This window comes from Phocoena phocoena, chromosome 10 (genome assembly GCF_963924675.1).
Source record: "Phocoena phocoena chromosome 10, mPhoPho1.1, whole genome shotgun sequence".
Lineage (NCBI taxonomy): Eukaryota > Metazoa > Chordata > Mammalia > Artiodactyla > Phocoenidae > Phocoena > Phocoena phocoena.
Genome location: NC_089228.1, coordinates 74,368,996 through 74,388,621, shown reverse-complemented (window position 1 = coordinate 74,388,621; position 19,626 = coordinate 74,368,996). Strand labels below are relative to the sequence as shown.

The 19,626-nt window shown below is 35.4% G+C and overlaps 1 protein-coding gene across 1 annotated transcript in view; it reads left to right on the top strand.

Moving 5' to 3' along the window:
* SUPT3H (SPT3 homolog, SAGA and STAGA complex component) overlaps positions 1-19,626 on the top strand; it is a 432,145-nt gene that overhangs the window by 331,047 nt on the left and 81,472 nt on the right. The window contains exons 8-11 of the mRNA XM_065886432.1: positions 1,165-1,277; positions 2,412-2,519; positions 5,962-6,129; positions 15,734-15,844. Coding sequence (XP_065742504.1) covers positions 1,165-1,277; positions 2,412-2,519; positions 5,962-6,129; positions 15,734-15,844 — 500 coding nt within the window. The remainder of the gene's footprint in view (positions 1-1,164; positions 1,278-2,411; positions 2,520-5,961; positions 6,130-15,733; positions 15,845-19,626) is intronic.

Genomic DNA, 19,626 nt, shown 5'->3' with positions numbered 1-19,626 from the left:
ACTTAATGTCTCCTGTGATTTATTTCACAGAAAACTCTTCTGTATGTGGAATCCATGAAGACTTTATCTATAAGGATCAAAACATCATGCTTGGAGTTACTGTTAAGTGTTTTATAGACCTGTGGGACCAGATTAATCAAAAGAATAATCATTGGATTTTTAAAAAGATGATTATGTTATAGATATGATAAAATCTTCACCATCAATCTTTTCCCTCTGGGTCACTAGTTAAATTAGTAATATCTGATGAAGGACCTATGTCAAGTTAGATTCTGCTCAGCACTGTGGTGGTTTAGAGATATTTACCAGAAGGTTCCATACGTGCTTGGTACTGTTAGGTGTGCAGAGAGACGTGACGCATGGTGTTGGTCCACAAAAAACTTGTAATGTGGCTTGAGAAATTATAAGCAGACACAAAAGGATCTCTGATGATATAAGTGTTCAGTAAATGACTAGAGTTGAGGATGTATACCTTTGGCTTGTATGGGCAGGATTCGTATGAGTGAAACAGAGTGATAGAGAATCCCATGCAGTGGTGAACACAGAGGATTATACTCAAGGCCGGTGACATTTTAATAGGGAATAATATAAAGGTAGGTTGGAATCAGTCTGGGTGGTTGTGAGAGTCAGGCTTAAGAATCTGGACATCTTTGCAATCAGGAAAATGTAACCACAGATTTAGATCAGGCCAGATATCAGTTTATTCTATTTAAGTCTAAATTCACAACTTTGAGCCTCTTCAAGTAATAGATACATTTTGAAAGGTATTAAAAATACAATTTCTATATGTTCCTTTTTTATCACAGGTTCTTTCTTGCAGGATTTTCTTTCCACAAGAATAAATTAAAGTTACATCAAGCAAGTAATTCTCTGACTATTGTTAGAACATAAGCTATGGCCAATGATAACTTATTCTGACACATTGTAAGAAGTGCTAAACATTAAGTGGTTTAGTATACAGTGTTATGTAGCAGAGATACTAAAGACGCAAATGTATAAGGGATTTTGGGGGGCTAGAATATAAGTTCAAAAACGTCGCATATTATATGCATTGTTTTTCCTATGCAATTTTCAATAGAAATGTTTTTCATTCTGTGATAGTAATATGCAGTATTAAAACACTTCCAAAGCTAAATTTTCTATACTTTTTTTTCTAATGGCTAGCCAAAAAAGCCTCCAAATTTCGAGACTGGTTGGACTGCAGCAGTTTGGAGATAAAGCCCAATGTTGTCGCTATGGAAATTTTAGCATATTTAGCGTACGAAACTGTGGCACAGGTAAGAATTCTAATCTGTTGTATCAGTCCATATATAGCTCCTTTCTCCCTATCCCTGTCCATCATCAATTCTTCTTCCACCTGCTGCTCTACCAGGAATGAGAACAGCCATGAGTTCTCTCCTATGATAATCTCATCATTTTCTAAAATTTAGTTCAGTTATGTTTCTTTGCATCCTCAGCCCCGGTGGGTGTTAGGCTAAAAGTGACTGTTTCTTGCAACTTTAGCCAAACCAGAAATGGAATACTTGCATACTTTTCCTCAACACTGAATTCTAAGTACACATCTCTCTTGTTTAGAGATTATTTTTGAGCTTTGAAAAGCAGCTTTCTAGAAATGTACAAGCTACTGAGTGCTTACCAAAATCTGAGTCTGGAATCACTGCCCTCTAGTTTCTCAGAGCATGGTTCTTAGACTACAAGCATCAGCATCTCCTTGGTTCTTGTTTAAAATGTAAATTTCTCAGCTACACCCCAGAGCAGACCTACTGAATTACAATCTTGGAGCTTGGAACCCAGAAATATGTATTTTAAAGTGTTTCCCAGGTTTTCCCTGGTGGTCCAGTGGTTTAGAATCTGCCTTCCAGTGCACGGGACACAGGTTCGATCCCTGGTTGGGGAACTAAGATCCCACATGCCACGGGGCAACTAAGCACCTGTGCCACAACTACAGAGCCCATGTGCTCTGGAGCCCACACACCACAACTAGAGAGCCCTGGCACCACAACTAGAGAGCCTGCATGCCGCAACTACTGAGCCTGTGCACTCTGGAGCCCCTGCACCACAACTAGAGAGAAGCCCCCGCCACAGTGAAAGATCCCGCGGGCTGCAACTAAGACCTGACTAAGCCAAAAATAAATTAATTAATTAATTTTAAAAATTAAATAAAATGTTTCCCTAGTGATTACAAACTTTGAGAACCACTCCACTAGGAGGTCAGAATATATCATTTATGTTCATGGGTAGGTCCATTTACCAGCCAATGAAAGCATATGTTCATGTCCACAATACAGATTTTTAGGCAGACAGTATTATCAATAACGTTTGGGATATATTGCTTTTAGCTTTGCCATTTCAGTGACACTGATGATTATTTCCATTTGTGTGACTTTAGTTTCATTGCTCTGATCTTCTAGTTAGTGGATCTGGCTCTTCTTGTGAGGCAGGACATGGTAACCAAGGCAGGAGACCCCTTCAGCCATGCCATTTCTGCCACCTTCATTCAGTATCACAGCTCTGCTGAGGTAAGTATTAAAAAAATCTGTCTCTGACCCATCTGTGGATTTTTTTCTCACGTCTGGTATTTACATGTAGTTCTAAGAAAAAGATTGTGTAGGAATATATAGCCTTCAGTCAAAGAATCTTAATACATTCAGCATTCAAACAAATACGTACTATGTACCAGGCCCTAACAATCTGGCCCTAAAACACCTGGTTTAGGTAATTGAATGACATTGAGAAAAGTTATTTCCTTTTGCTTCAAAGATGAGAGAATTATTATTATTTGTGTAATAATAATTCCTGGCATTTATTGATAGTTTTACTTTCCAGTTATTGATTTATCTCTAAACATGATTTAAAGAAGCATGGCTCCATTTATCCTTGTGTTTCAATTGGCCCTATCACATGATAATCACATCCTTTCTGATTCCCTTTATGTTGCTGGGATCCCCACCTGTAAGTCATCTTGCCAACTTTAAGACTTTGTGTAATAACTGTGTGTCATTTGGGGCATAAAAAATATTCTCTTTAAGCAGCATGTGCCTAAAAACCAGAAATGTAATATCTATTTAATGAATTTGCCAATAATTTGACTTTGTTTTTACTAACATAAACATCAGTTTCATATAATTCAACCTAATGACCATAGAGAAGGCAGCAAGGAGGTTAGGTTAACATCTGCATGTATAATTGTGAGGTGAACTTTGGATCAAGTTGGGTGAAACATATAACCTGAAAATGGCTAAGCCATTCAAAGAATCTGAAGAAAACTGTAAATCCTTTCTCCATAAAGACATTTGCAGATTTTGTACACAATTTCAGGGTGTTGAGAGACCTTCTGAAACCATTCTGCAGATACAAGGGATCTGTGAACCCAGTAAACTCCAAATTTAGGTATATCTCTGCTCTAGGATACATATAAAATATATAAAGATATATGCCTATATCTTATTACATGCCAAAAGTTTGACATCTTTTTATGCCCCTTGTAGAACCAGATTGGCTTAGAACTTAAGTAGGAATTAAAATGTTTATGCTCATTAAAAATCCATTTTTGTCTTGGAAAAGGTCATACATTATTATCAGCGAATATACTTTAAAAGTCCCTAAAGCTTACCCAGTTGATTAAACACTATTTGTTTTCTTTATGTTACAAACCCAAATTATGATGTCAAAGAACACCCTTTAAACTGTCTTTGATACATGTTCACTTTATGAATATGTGTATAAGTATGCTTTTCATTAACATCAGACAAATTCGTTGTAACATTTCTAATTGAAGAAATTTACAGTGAACATAACAAGCCTAGTTTTCCCTTAACATTCAAGGGATTGCTTACGTGGCTAGGAAAACTCTTTATGTCCCTCCCACTTTCTCGGTTCTCCAGGGTGGCCAAGCTGCCCTGGGCAACTGCTCAGCAACCACAGCTGCTATTCCCAGCTACCCAGCCGTTAAGAAAGATGGCTTATGTGTGCTGAATTTCCTGGGCTCTCTGGGAGGTGGGAGCATGAGTGTCAGGAAGTATCCTGGCTAAATATGTTAGTACAAGCCTCAAGCTTTTCCCTGACTTGCCAGACACCCCTCCTTCAACGTGACTGGTGGTCAGAATGAACATTCGGAGAGACTGGAAGTCTTTCTGCCCTTTATTACCTGACACGACACAAAAAGAATGGCCACTCTAGAGAAGGAATCTTACACATCAACATTGCAAATCAGCAACCACTATCAAGGGCCTGCTTTAAGGGCTTTACCAAATTAGGTACAAATGGGGGCTCTGAGACTAATATCTGTATTTAGGGAGATAGAACATTCTGTAAAACAACCAAGGAAGTAAATTAACGAGCAAACAAACAATTCAAGATTGTATGTACTAATTTCCAAATGAGTGGCGTAGACAGAAATTTCAGAGATTAAAAACAACTCCCTAATTACCATGAAAGAAGACTTCAGAGAGGAAGTTGAGTGTTGAAGGAAAAATAAGACTTTTATGAGATGGTAAAAGTGGGGAAAATACTCTAGGCCTCAGAGGCAGCATAAGTGTAATTGTGCTGGGGGGAAGAAACTGTGATTAAAATATTCAAGCCAAGAATTCACTGAGAAGGGGTGGTGGGGAGTTAGATTAGAAAATGAAGGCCTTAGACGCTTAGAGTTATTAAGGAAGAATTGAAAGTTTCTTGGCTAAAGGTTGATGAATTCAAAAGGGTATTTTAAGAAGATCCAGATGGAGGTGCTATGTACAGTAGCTTGGAATTGGAAACTCAAGGCATGGAGTTCACACAGTGTATTCTATTTTAATAATTATCGTTCTTGAATACTAACTATATAAGGAACTGAGCTAGTTAAGCTTGGGTTTCTCAGATTATCAAGGTTAATTTTAATTTGAGTTAATTTTCTAGATTTTGTTTTCTAATATATGGTTCATATACTGGAAGCAATGATCTCTAGGAGTTACCTTGTTTTTTCTAAGAACAACTCATGCCACATTCGGTCTATTCCTTCTTTGATGTTTCTAGGCAAGAAGATCAAAGAAATGCTATTGAAAACAATATCTGAATTTCAGCAAAACATTTTACCAAGCCTAACATAATTTTTAAAATACATTACAGAGAATTGTAGGCCAGCAGATTGTATGAGGATAATGTAGAATTAACAATACCATACATGAAAAAGACTTAGAAACTTTTATTTGCCTGTATATTTCTTAGGAGCCAACATTGTGATGTTACTGAAAAGAAAATGTTTTTTGTTTTGTTCCAATGTTTAGGCACCATCCTATAGGATGGATATTGACAAAGTGAAGGATGTCTAAAGGAGAGTAATGGGCGGGAGGAGGAACCTGAAAGCATGTCTCATAATAAGTGGTGAAAGGAACTTGAGGTGTTTGACCTATAGAAGAGAAGAGGCTGTGAAATAAACAGTCTTCAATATTTGAAGTGCTTCCACATGGAAGAGAGAACAGACTTGCAGTCATAACCAAAGAAAGCAGATAGATAGGAGGCATATTCGGAATGAAGGAAGGAACTAGGTGTCGGAGGAGCTAGAGATCTATCTACAGTGACCCTAAAGCACTGAGTTTGAGTTACTAGGCGAAGGCTGGTCACCATGTTACAAAGGATATCTGCAAGGCATCCTGTTTGGGGGGAAAGTTTAGAACTTCCTTTTGAGTAAGTTTGAAACACTGACAAAACTTCTCAGTAAAAATATCTCTATTTGACAAAATCAGCAGGAATTTTGGAAGCTGTATCTGAGGAATCCTGATTTTTATCTAAATGATCAGACAGGTTAAAAATTAATATATTTAGACCCTTAGGGGTAAGATGGTGGCATCATTTCTGTGGACTGGATAATAATAAACTGTGTTTTTATAACTTTCAAATATTACTGAATTCATGAGATGTTAAACAAACTCAAATGTTAGTAGAAGTTCTGGTTGCTTGATTTCAAAGCCACATCTCTTTGGACAGGGGTCTTGCCTAAGGTCCTACCCAGACTCTCCTGAGAACACACCTCCTCCTACACCGAGCGCTCCATCATCTGGATCACAGCTCTCAGGGAGAACCACATCAGGATCCCTAGGGAATGGGAGTGCTGGACAAGACTCAGCTAAAACCAAACAAAGGAAGAGAAAAAAGGTCAGTGATATTTTTTCTTTTTCTTTTTTTTTTCCTTTCTTTTTTCTTTTTTGGTGCAGAATGGAGAGGTCTTGTTGAGTATGGAAAATGTGTTCTATTTTTCTCATAAATCTGATTTTTAGAAGCAACCAGTTTATAGCAAGATAATTGAGTTTTTCTAATATAAAAATTTTCAAACACAAAATAGTTAAAAGAATTGTAGAGCGAATACCATACATCTGCCATCTAGATTCTACAATTAACATTTTTTAAGGTATTTTTTTTTGAGTAGTGGTATCTCAATGTGTTGTTTTTGTTTTGTTTTGTTTGTTTTTTTATTTACTTTTGGCTGTGTTGGGTCTTCGTTGCTGCACTCGGGCTTCCTCTAGTTGCGGCGAGTGGGGGGCTACTCTTCGTTGCGGTGCGCGGGCTTCTTATTGCGGAGCACGGGCTCTAGATGTGCAGGCTTCAGTAGTTGTGGCACGTGGGCCCAGTAGTTGTGGCTCACAGGCTCTAGAGTACAGGCTCAGTAGTTGTGGCGCACGGGCTTAGTTGCTCCGTGGCATGTGGGATCTTCCCGGACCATGGCTCAAACCCATGTCCCCTGCATTGGCAGGCGGATTCTTAATCCCTGTGCCACCAGGGAAGCCTACAGTTAACATTTTACTATATTTAATATATTAACTATATATTTACTATATTTGCATTTACTATATATATGCGTCCAGTTGTTCTTTAATCCATCCATCTGTTCATTTTTTTTAATACATTGAAAAGTATGCTGCATACATCAGCTTACTTTTCATTCCTAAACACTTCATTATGTATAATTTGTTTATGGTTCCTTTTTTTTAAAGGTAACATTTATATTCAGTATACCACTCAATTCTTAAGTATACCATTTGATGAATTTTGACAAATGTATAAATTTGTTGTTTTCTAATCCCCTCTCAAGATAAAAAACATTACCATCAGTTCAGAAAGTTCCTTCATACCTCCTCCAGACAATCCTGTCACCATCCTCAGAAAGGCAAACACTGTTCTGTTTTTTTTCATCATACATTAGTTTTTTCCATTCCAGAACCTCATATAAAGAGGATATAGTATGTATGCTCTTTTGTGTGAAATTTCTTTCAGGACATTTTTGAAGTTTATGTTTTTCAGTATAAGTATAATTTATTCTTTCTTATTGATGAGTAAGTTGCTTGTATGTATCTGTTTACTCATTCTCATTTTTGGTGGACACCTAGGCTATTTCCAGTTTTTGAGGTATTATGAATAAACCTTTTATAAGCATTATTGTACAAGTCTTTATGGACAAATGCTTTCATTTCTCTTCGGTAGATAGCTAGGAATGAAATTACCGGGTCATAGAGTAGCTACGTGTTCAGTTTTTAAAGAAACTGCAAGAATTTTTTTCCCAAATGGTTGTATCATTTTATACTTTCTTAGCAATATATGAGAATTTCAGTTGCTCCACGTGCTCATCAACATTTGGTGTTGTCATTGTTTTTACTTTTAACCATTCTGATGGATATTTAATAATAATTCACTCTAGTCTGAGTTTGTATTTTCCTGGTGACTGATAATGCTGAGCATTTTTTCATGTGCCGATTGGCCATTCATATATCTTCCTCAAGGAGGAGCCTCTTCAAATATTTTACACAACATTCTTGAGGTAGGGTTGTCTCTTGTTACAATTTGTAGGAGTTCTTTATATATTCTGTATAACAATCCTATGTCAAATATGTGTTTTTCACATATTTTCTCTCTGTTTGTAGTTCACCTGTTCATTGTCTTAATGGTGTATTTTGTTGAGCAGAAGTTTTGAACTTCTAATGAAGTCTAATTTATCCAACTTTTTCTTTTGTTTATTGTTTTCTGTGTTCTGTCTAAGAAAGCTTTGGCTACTCCCAATTCATGATGATGTTCTCCTGTGTTTTCTTCTGGAAGCTTTTTAGCTTTACCTTTTATGTTAAGTTCCATTAACCGAGTCAGATTAAGTTTTGTGTCTTTTATGAGTTGAGGCCATGTTCGCTTTTTTACATATATCTAGTTATTGCAGAACCATTTGTTGAAGACTCTTTTCTCCCATTGGATTGCTTTGGTGGCTTTGTTGAAATTCAAATGACCGTTTATCTGTGTCGATTTATTTCTAGGATTTTGATTTTGTTTTATTGACTTGTCAGTTCTTTTGTCATTGTCATCTGCCTTGATCACTGTAGCTTATAGGAGGTCTCAAAGTCAGGTAGTGTAGGTCCTCAAACTTTATTTTTCAGGTTTAATATGGATATGTTGTATCCTTGCATTTCTATGTAAATTTTAGAATTAAAATTTAGTTTCTACCCAGAAAAAGAAAGAAAGAGAGGGATATATAGAAAGACAGAAAGAAAAAGGAAAAGCCTAGTGGGATTTTGAATGGGATTGGATTGAAATCTTACATCAATTTGAGGATATAAATGTCTTCACAATACCAAGTCTTATAATCCATGAACATGGCATATCTCTCCATTTACTTATCTTTATGAAATCTCTCTTTTCATCACTGGCAATACTATCCATCTTGAACTGTTTTATCTGATTAATGTAGCCATTCCAGCCTTCTTATGCTATTTAAATGATACATGTTTTTCTCTCCATTTCCTTTCAGTAAAGCTGTATCTTTAATATGTAAAGTACATCTCTTGTAAACAAAAAATTGTTGGTTCTTCTTTTTCCTTTCTTTCTGTATCTTTTAATTTTAGTCTTTAAATCTGTGATGCTTAATGTGTGTATTGACATGGTTTGGATTTAGGTCAGCTATTTTGCTACTTGTTTTCTCTATTTTTTTTTTCTGTTTTTCTTTCCTATCTTCTTTTGGGTTTAATTATACACTCCTTTAGAAATCCATTTTAATGTATCTACTGATTTCTTAGTGATATCTCTGCATCATTTTTTAGTGGTTATGCTAAGGACTACAATAGAGACCCTTAAATGTTCAATGTACTTAGAGTCGTTATTGTACTGTTTTACTCACATGAAATGTAAGAGTTTTGTATTTATATAGGTTTATCTACTTTAGTCTTGTTCTTTATGCTATAGTTGATATACATCTTACGTTGACATGTTATAAACCATAACACTATTTTTGCCTTAAGTAATCAAATGACTTTAACATTTACTGTTTCCACTGTCCCTCTATTTCTTTTTGATGATCAGACTTTCCTTCTGATATCATTTTCCTTTTTTGTTCTACTAAATTTTATTTAGCACTTGTTATAGCACATGCTGGCTGGTAGTGGTTTCTCTTAATTTTCATTTTTCTGAAAATATCTTTACTTTTCCTTCATTTCTGGAATATATTTTCCCTGGCTATAGAATTCTGGATTGGCAGTTTCATTTTCAGTACTTTAATTACATCATTCCACTGTTTTCTAGCATCCTTTTTCTTTTAATCACGTCAGTAGATTTTGTAGTTTTGTTTCTGTGTACGTAATGTGTTACTTTTCTCTGGATGCTTTCAAAATTGTATCTTTATTTTTGGTTTTCAGCAGTTTGGCCATGATATCCATAGAAATGGTTTTCTTTTGTATTTATTCTGCTTAGGGTTCACTGAGCTTCTTGAAAATGAAATGTTTTTAAATTTGGGGGGGATTATCAGCAATTATTTCTTAAGATATTTTGTCTGCCTCATGCTCCCTCTTCTCCCCTTCTGAGACTCCAAGTACATATTCATTAGTTACTCGGATATTGTTCCACATATTCCTGAAGCTCTGTTTAATTTCTCTTTCAATCTTTTCTCTCTGTTCTTCAGATTGGATAACTTCTATTGATCTTCCTTTATGTTCCAAACTCTATCCACTGTCAGCTTCAATCTTAACACTCATCCAGTAATGTCTTAGTTCTGATATTTTATTTTATAGTTGTATAATTTCCTTTTGATTTCTTTTTGTAGTTTACATTTTTCTACTATTTATTTTTTTTAACATCTTTATTGGGGTATAATTGCTTTACAGTGGTGTGTTAGTTTCTGCTTTATAACAAACTGAATCAGTTATACATATACATATGTTCCCATATCTGTTCCCTCTTGCATCTCCCACCCTCCCTATCCCACCCCCCCAGGTGGTCACAAAGCACCGAGCTGATCTCCCTGTGCTATTATTTTTTATGATTTATTACAAGTTTATTTTATTTCATAATAGCTGCTTTAAAATCCTTGTATGATAAATTAAATACCTGGATTATTTTAGTCTCCATTGAGTATACGTCACAGTTTCTTGTATTGTTGCATGTCTAGTAATTTTAAGTTATATCCTGGACATTGTGAGTAATATATTGTAGCGATTTCAGATTCTGTTATATTCCTATGAAGAGAGTTGGTGGTGGTGGTGGTGTGTGCGTATGTGTGTTAAGCAGGCAGTTTACTCTTCTAGATTGAACTCTAAAGTCCAAACTCAAATTCCTCTTCAGCAGCTAGATTCTCTCTTCACTTCACTTAACTTTACCTGATTACCTGGGTTTTTTGGATTTGGTACCACAAAGGAATAGTTAAGAGGTTAGTCAAAGACTGGGTAAAATTTATACACTGAATTTGGAGCTTCCCTTCTTTGATTCTGTCCTTTTTGGGATTTTCTTTTTCACTTTACGCATACTATGGTTGCCCTGAACTCTGGCCTATAGTTCTTCATGCCTCTAAGGTCATGTCCTCCCTATACTGACTGGAGCCTACCCTTGGGCTAAAACAGTAAAAACAGAAAACTCAACCCACAGCCATTCCCTTCTTCTAAATATAGGTACGCCGCCTTTCAGTTTCTGCCTGTGTTAGATCGGTCTCTTTTGCTTTCAGATACTTGTTTTTTATAATTTGTCCAAACTTTCTACTTTTATCTACAAGTTCGTTGGCACAATAGGAACCATTTGCCATTACTAGTAGTGGAGCTATGCCAAGATATAATTTTATAACTGATAGTAAGCAGATTTAAATTTCATCCTCACATCTGAACTCCCCCTTTTGTTTTCAAAATGACAGAGCTCACTGATTATTTATAAAGGGAAACTCTGAACTATAAGGAACTTCTATATTATAAAGTAGTTTTAAAGATTTTCAGCTGTAGTGCTCTCCAACTCATTCAATAAATAAAACTAGGCTAATAAAATGTTACCTAAAAGACCTCTTCAGTGGATTTTCTTTACAAAGTATGTAGGAAGTTGTAATTAACCTGGTTATTATGCATACATAAAATAATTAATTTTTTCTCTATTTACTCATCCACATCTTTCTACGTTCAAGCTCTTGCTATATTTTGATCTTTACTCACTGGAAACCTCAGCTATGTTGGTAACATGGTGCAGTTCATTCTACGTAAAATAATAAAGCCTCTATTATATACTAGCTATGTGTACTAGAAGCCAAGGGATTTGATGTATAACCATATCTTAATACTATCATTTTAATCATGGGAGTGTCCCTTATCTTCACTCTCTCATCTATAACGTAGGGAAGGAGTTGGGGAAGTTTAGAATAGATAATATAGTGTGTTTTTTTCAAAATTTTATAATTATGAATCCTTGAATTTGGTGATTCTTTCTTGTCTTCTCTTCAATACCTTTTTTAGTTTTAATTTCCTTAGTTAAAACAAAAATCTCTTCCTAGTTATATAGAATGACAAATTTAACATCTCAATTAAGTTTTGAAATGAGAAAATTAACTGTATTATACTATAGCCTTTGGCCAAAGAATGGCCCAACTTCATCTGAAAAGAAATCCTCTATAGACACAAAGCACTGAGAGAGCTCTATGTACAAGAGTGAGGAGAAAGAAGTCATACATCAACCCATGTGGTCGGTGAGTGACAGAAGTCAGTAATAGTGCTACTAACCTTTCACTTGCTCTAACCTGAGATACGTATTACTCCTCTGTAAAATCTAATGTTTCAAGTTTAACAAAAGATCTAGTCCACCATTATGGATGTGAAAAGAATAAGAGGCAATTATCTGAGATTCCAGGTCCTTCTTAAATATTAGATTACCGGCAAGGGGAAGGCTGAGAAAGGATAAAATTTCTTTAAAAGCTGTTTCTTCCCAACAACTCTTAAGTTCAGAAGAAAAGAGTCAGGAGAGGTACAGACTTTTGTAAGACATCCTGGGGCAACCAAAGTTTCAATGTAACTTCTTGTACCACAGTTGAGAGTTCAAGCTGTTGGGGAATTTTATTCAATACAAGCCAGCAAGTACAAGCAGAGGGACAATACTCAAATGTGGGAAGCATGGAGGACTCTATATGATACTTCAGCTTCCAGTACCCAGCAACAGTTTCTGAATAAAAAGACATAAATAAAAATGAAATGGAAGAATACAAGAATGGAGTATGAATGTAGCCAAGAGGAAGAGTACCTGACATATGAAGAACTTTATGAAGCACCTTGTACTTGTACTTGACTTTAGGAAATAAAGAGTTTAGTCCCCACAGAGATTTTGACAAAACACACTATAGACAACAGCACTCAGTATTTTATCAAACATGTGGGTTTCATTTTTGAAAACTTAAAGAATATTCTATAATGTGGGCACAAGCAGAATGAGAAAGCTGAATTGGTACATAAATATAATATTCTTTATATGTATTTATAACATATAATATTTTTATATTAGGTAGCAAATACACAAATTTAACGCTAATCCTGTAACAATTTTGAAGACTATTACAAGATTTATGAAGTCACTGCTGAAGTAAAAATTCTAAACTTAATATGAATTTTGAATTTAAACAGATTTCGAGTACCTTGGTGAGGGACTAGATATTTACAGAAATGAGAAGATACTTATTGTGGTAGAAACCATACCGCGAATACAACATTTCAGATTTAAAGATTTCCTTCCGAAGAACTCAATAGGCAAATCAGGAAAGTGTAGAAGTGCACATAGTAACTTATGCTGATGTTTGCAGTTGCTTAATTATAGCAGGTAAACCTGAAACTGGCAAGATAGAAATTTTAATGACATTTTTCACAAAAGTGAATCTTTTTATTTTTATGTAGGTTAGCTTCTTTTTAGCAGCTATAACATGATTCAAACAGGCCTGGCTTACGTGTTACCACATCTTACAAATAGCAACCACAAGTAGTTTCTAACTTATGCTTCCTACTTCAGTGTTCTCAAGTCCCATTGGATCGCCATGCCAGAGGTTCTGAGAGATTTTGACCAAAATGTTCTATACCAGAACCAAATTTATTGGGGAAAGTAGAGGAAGAGTAGACTCTCCATTGGCCATGGAGAAAAGAAATGAAAAATAAATCCAATTTTCAAGCAGAAAGGAGCTTCCACAGAAGAATGTGCTGGAAGGACTCTCCACCCACCTAGTCTGCAGGTTATTGACCCTCTTGATGTCCCCCTTTTGTGTTTCCACTGGAAAACTTAACTTTAGATTCCAAATCCAGCTAATTATTTGCATTCATTTCCACAAATGAGTAGAATGCCCCAACTTCACAAGTATTTGTTATCCCTAGCAGATAATGAGTCTGTATTAGTCATATTCACATCTTGGAGCCAAGTGGACTTAACAGAAGAGTCTTTAGCCTTACTGTGTACCTGATAATTGCATTTATTCTAATATGTTCCAACTGAAACAAAGTATTTGGGATGAGAATCAGGAAAGCACAATTTTAAAAAAAAGAAAGAAAGAGAAAAAGAAAAAACTGTGTGTGCACTTCTATATGAGTGCCAAAGTGAGGGGTTAAGATAACTTAATCCTTGTTATTGTGGGCATAGCTGATATGTTATTTAGGGTATTGTTGGAATGAAATTGAGAAAGATAGCCTAGAGTAAATTACTATCTGGCTTATTTCAAATCTTGTTAAAATAATAAAAATAATCAAGATCTGTTTTGTTTTATATTTTAAGTCTTATTTCAGGTTCAGCTTGGATAATTAGCTGATGCTCTTCATAGGAATTTTTACAATTATTTTACTAGTTTATAATAGAAGAAGCACAAAAAGTATATTTAAAAGGTACAGAAGGATATACAGTGAAAAATATTTCCTCTAACCCATGTCCTCCAGACACCCATCTATACTACAAGAGATAAGCACTGTTACTGATTTTTGGGGTACCTTTGTGGAAATATTCTAAGCTTAAATGAGCATATAATGTTCAGCTTTTCTTTAAAAAACAGCTGGTTAACATAGTTATCCAGTTGGTCACCTAGTATTTTTTCAAACAATGTATCTTAGAGATAGCTCCATAGGAATATGTATGGAACTGCTTCATTCTTTTTGGTGTTGCTTTGGTTTCTGTTGCATTGAATGAATGTATCATAATTGACTTCATTGTTCTCTCGTTGATGAACATTTGCTTCATGGATTCAGATAGCACAGCGGTGAATATCTACCTATCTATCTATTATTTTGTACCGTGTAATGTGTCCGTAGGATAAATTCTTAGAGGTGAAATTATTGGGTCAAAAAGGGTTGTGTTTTTTCATTTTGATAAGATTTGCCAAATTGCTATCCCTAGAGGTTGTACTAGATATACTCCTATAAGGAATTCTGAGAGTGGTACCTCTAGACCAGAGTTATAGTAACACACAGGCTACTATTTCTTTCTCTTGATTCTTTAATGTTGATGACCTGGCATCTGGTATCCACTGCACTTTTAAGTAAATTAGCTTATCATTTCAAGAACATGGAGGTTCCATTTTTAATGTAAATAATAGCCTAATGTTGTTAATAGCTAACATGTGTCAGGCACCGTTCTAAGTGGTTTACACATATCAAACTCATTTAATTTTCACAGCAACCCTATAGAGCAATTATAATTATTATCCAGTTTACAGATGAGGAAACTAAAGTGCAGAGATACTACATAACTTGAGAGAACTGGTATCTGATATGGCTGGGATCTGGACCCAGGTATTTGGGAAGCCAGAGCCTACAACTGAATCATGAGACTATAATGCCCCTATTTTATTTTTTTTAAATCATGTTGCACACATTTCTTGAGTTGATATCCATAGTCTTATTGCAAATAATCTTTCTGTTTCTTGTGTTTCTTTGTACTTTCAAACCTGCCTTTTACAGATGAGACAGATTAAAATAGAAAGTTTTTGTTTTATTTTGTTTCTGCATGGAGGATACCTAGAAAACTAGGAACCAAGTTGAAATGATCTTTTATGATGATCCACAGTATTATAAATAAATATATAGCAATTTTACATTTTTAATTTTAAAATTGATGACCCTCAGGTTATTTCAGAAATATGTCCAACAGGCTCCCAAGAAACATTTATAATAATAAATGTTTAAATGTTTTTTAAAAAAACAGTTTCCTGTGGTTCTTTCAGCAAGCCCCTATGACACTTTTCATCTGCACGCAAGTGGCTATTCTTCTGTACCTTGACATGTAGGCCTAGGTGAAATATTGGGGGCATAAAAATTGCATTTGGTTGGTCTGCTAGGAAGGGGTCATGTAAAAGTCATCTTTGATTTGTTAATGGAATTTTTTTTTAGATGTAGTATATGGCAGCAATGATGTGCATCCTAAGGGAAAAAACCGTCCATTTTATGAAAGTTTATTTTCATATTTTATACACTATAGTTCTGTTGTGTGTTTTTGATTTAGTAACAATTTATGTGTTTTTCTGTCGCAGAGCACTGCGGCCTGTGGTGTTGAGGCTCACAGCGATGCCATCCAGCCCTGCCACATCAGAGAGGCCGTTCGACGCTACGGCCACAAGATTGGCCCCCTTTCCCCATTCACAGTACGTAATAACAGAGTTATAAAAAGTTATATTTATAATCTGAAAGAATTTTGATTTTCAAGTGGTCAAATGAAGCAGCAGTGGAATTGTTGAAAGCAATTTGTGGTGACTATAATTTTGTTGTATAAAAGTGGCATAATTCTCTTGGGAAATAAAAGTTAGTCATTTTTGTCTCTTTTTGGAAGGACAACTTTTTTTCTACAAAATATTATTTTCTTTCAATTACAAATTATGCTTTTTTTGTTGGGGCTTATATTTTCTATTTTTTAAAGCTTAGGTTTATAAAACTTTTTTTGTCAAATTATATGTATCCAAATATTGCTAGAAACACTTTATATTTTAAAATTGGTTAGATTGGCAATACCACTTCTATCAGATGTTCTGCTCCTAAACATACTTTGAGTTGGAAGAAGAAGAAATGATTTCTTTACTGGCTTTGAAGTAGGCTGAAAGGCAGACAGTCTTCCACATCTTCAAATGGTTTTAAAGCTTATAATCAAGGTTTGTTTTGTTTTTCTTTTAATGGAGAATTAAAGACTTTATATTTCAACAGCCTAAAGAAAGTGTGTGTGTCCATGTGTGTGTGTCTGTGTGTGTGTGTGTTTTAATTAAGTGCTCATCTTGTGGCCCTTTTTTAAAAAAACTTTATTCATGTCAGTATAACTTTCTCCAAGTCCTTCTCTGTTTATAAGGAATTGGTTTGATTTTCAGAAAGTTAGGTTTGATTTATGACTAACGAACAGTAGAATTTACCATTTGTTTGTTTTCTTGGTTTTTTTTTTTTATTTTTTTGTCTGCATTGGGTCTCAGTTGCTGCACACGGGCTTTCTCTAGTTGCAGCGAACGGGGGCTACTCTTTGTTGTGGTGTGCGGGCTTCTCATTGCGGTGGCTTCTCTTGTTGTGGAGCACGGGCTCTAGACACACGGGCTTCATTAGTTGTGGCTCACGGGCTCTAGAGCGCAGGCTCAGTAGTTGTGGCACATGGGCTTAGTTGCTCCGCGGCATGTGGGGTCTTCCCGGACCAGGGCTCAAACCCGTGTCCCCTGCGTTGGCAGGCGGATTCTCAACCACTGCGCTACCAGGGAAGCCCTGTTTGGTTTTTTTTTGGACTCACATCTGCTTTAACATACTAAAGCAGAATATATATGTATAATATTACACATACATATGTACATAAAATAATACGTGTTTTTTCCTAAGAGTGGATTTTACTGTTATCTGTTGATAGGAGTTATGATTTCTTCTAAATTATAACATCTCCTTTTTTCTTATGTTTCAGTTAAAGAGAATGCCTTCTTACCATTCTTTGTTTTCATTGTTATTGTTAATTGTATGCATTCTCGTGTGACAGCAAGAATGTGTCAAAGCTTTTTATATATGTCTCTAGAAGCTTTTTGTAATGGTGACAATTATTTTTACTTCTGATTAATGTCTTAAATTTGTCATATATTATAAGAACGTGATTTATCTTATTTATATTAATCATGTTGCTGATTAAGCAATATATCCTTTTGCATGAATGGTTTTAGATTATTACAATTGAAAACAATGAAATCAGTATCTCTTGTTTTATTTTTTCCTGCATGACAGGTGAGGCTATATAAAGCAATAAGCCAAAAGAGATGAAATTTAGAAAAATATGAGATGATTGGAAAAATTTAAGAACCAACTGAAGTTGAAAGAACCAATTTATAACAAAGGATTAAAGATATCAAATCCATAGATACGAGCCAAATAATGACTAATAGGCTGAGGCAGTGGAGCAGAGAGAGAAGAAAAAGACAGAGTCGATAATATCTAGAAGTAATTAAAGAGTAGCAAGGGGAAACAGGATTTTTGAGAAATAACCGAAAATGGTAACTAAAAGTAATGGATAAAATTAAATAAAGGAAAATATATCTAATGTAAGGGGAAAATCTCCTAATCATGAAGTCTGTGATGTTTCCTCAAAAGGAAGTGGTGGCAGTGGTCAAGTTCTTTTATTTTTAAAAAGACTGGACAGATCACTTGAGAACCATCTTGGTTGATGACGTGTGTGTGTGTGTGTGTGTGTGTGTGTGTGTGTGTGTACATGTACATGTTTATTCATTCTTCCATGTCTAACCTGATGCTCTATTACTCATGTATTATTGCTTTTATAATCTAAGATTGTAGTATATGGTCAGGAAATATACTTGAAATATTCAGAATATATATATTCGGATACAGTTTAAGCTAATTTTTGTCTAACAAACATATAACCAATATGGTTTTTAAAACTAATTATGCAATTTTAAAATGCTTAGTTTAAACAGATCTGGCAAATAGAACAAATAAGCCATGGTCTTGAAGGTTCACTTAGCTGCTACCAGAGCAGACGAGCAAAATCAACAGCAGATGAGAAAGAACTCCACCACAGAAGGACACTGAGTTTTCATCACTCCTCGGAAAAGACCCACCTTGAAAGGTCTACTCCGTTACCTGGAGTTATAAGAATATGCCCAGCCTACAGGGCCGAATATACCTATTCCATTTTATGTCATGAGTAGTAGGATGAGGCAGACACAGTTTCTTGGTATATATTACAATACTTAAATCTGCCTTTTAAATTCTCTTTAAAGTAGAATAGATTTGCAGACTGTGTATGTTAACAGTGTGAACACCTGTCCTGGATCCCTCCTACCTTCAGTGCTAAAAGGAGGTGCTCCTGATGCTGGGGAGATGCTGATGCTGAGTTCCCTGGTACCCACTCCCTGAGACGATACTTTATGCTGCACTGGGGACACTTTGCTTCCTAGGCTTTGAGCTGCGGCTCCTGAGAGGAGGCATGTGGGCTGTGTCTATAGCAATCATAGACTGAGACTGAATTTTTATACAGAAAGGCTGAGCTAACTTACCTCCAGTATAAAATTTCCTTTGTAAACTAAAATGACCATGAACAACTAGTTTACATTTTTGAAACAGAGATTTTGTCTTTGCAGCATTTCATTCTAAATCTCAAGTGCTTGTCTAATGTATATATAAATGAGATGTCTAATTTAGAATATCTGTAACTTGACTGATATATAGCTAATTCCCAATAATTTGAAATTGATTTGGAGAATTAAAATGACTGAACCAGTAGGTTACATGGCAACTGAATTCCAACCTCAATCAATAAGCCAAGAAAAATTTGCTTTTGGTGAGGTATCATTCTGTCTTCTACTGTATGACTTTCGATGATCAAATTCAGGAATACAATTCATTGTATAAAGAATTGGAAGTGAGTTCTTCCCCTTGGGAATTAGTTGAAATGATAGAAGAAAGGAATAATTAAAGCCACATTAGGTGGGGGGGAGAAAAGAGTACAAACAATGCTTTGCACTGAGTAGCTGCTGGAGTGGAGAGAGAAGGGGCCTCATGGCGGAAACATCAGTTTCCTGCCACTCATTTGAGGGCTATGGAGACACTTATAAACTACCCATCCCCACTCAACCAATTATAACTATGCTGTCTTTGGCATGTTGGTTTTAATCGATGACTTATTTCTTTTCTGTGTTCTTATTTATTCTTAATCCTATGCAGAAGATCAGAAGGGAGTATCATATCTAGAAGATTAAAGTAATTTTCCTGACATTAAGCTCTTCATTAGATTTTTTTGCAACTGTTCCCACCCCTGTATTCCTGATCCTCCATATACACATGCTAAAGAACATTTAAAGAGACTAGTTTACCTTTTGCTTATTATTTGTTTTTTCCTAAATAATTCTGAAAATCGCTTCAGTCTGTGATGTGTAGTCATTACTTTAGAGTACTTATGCAA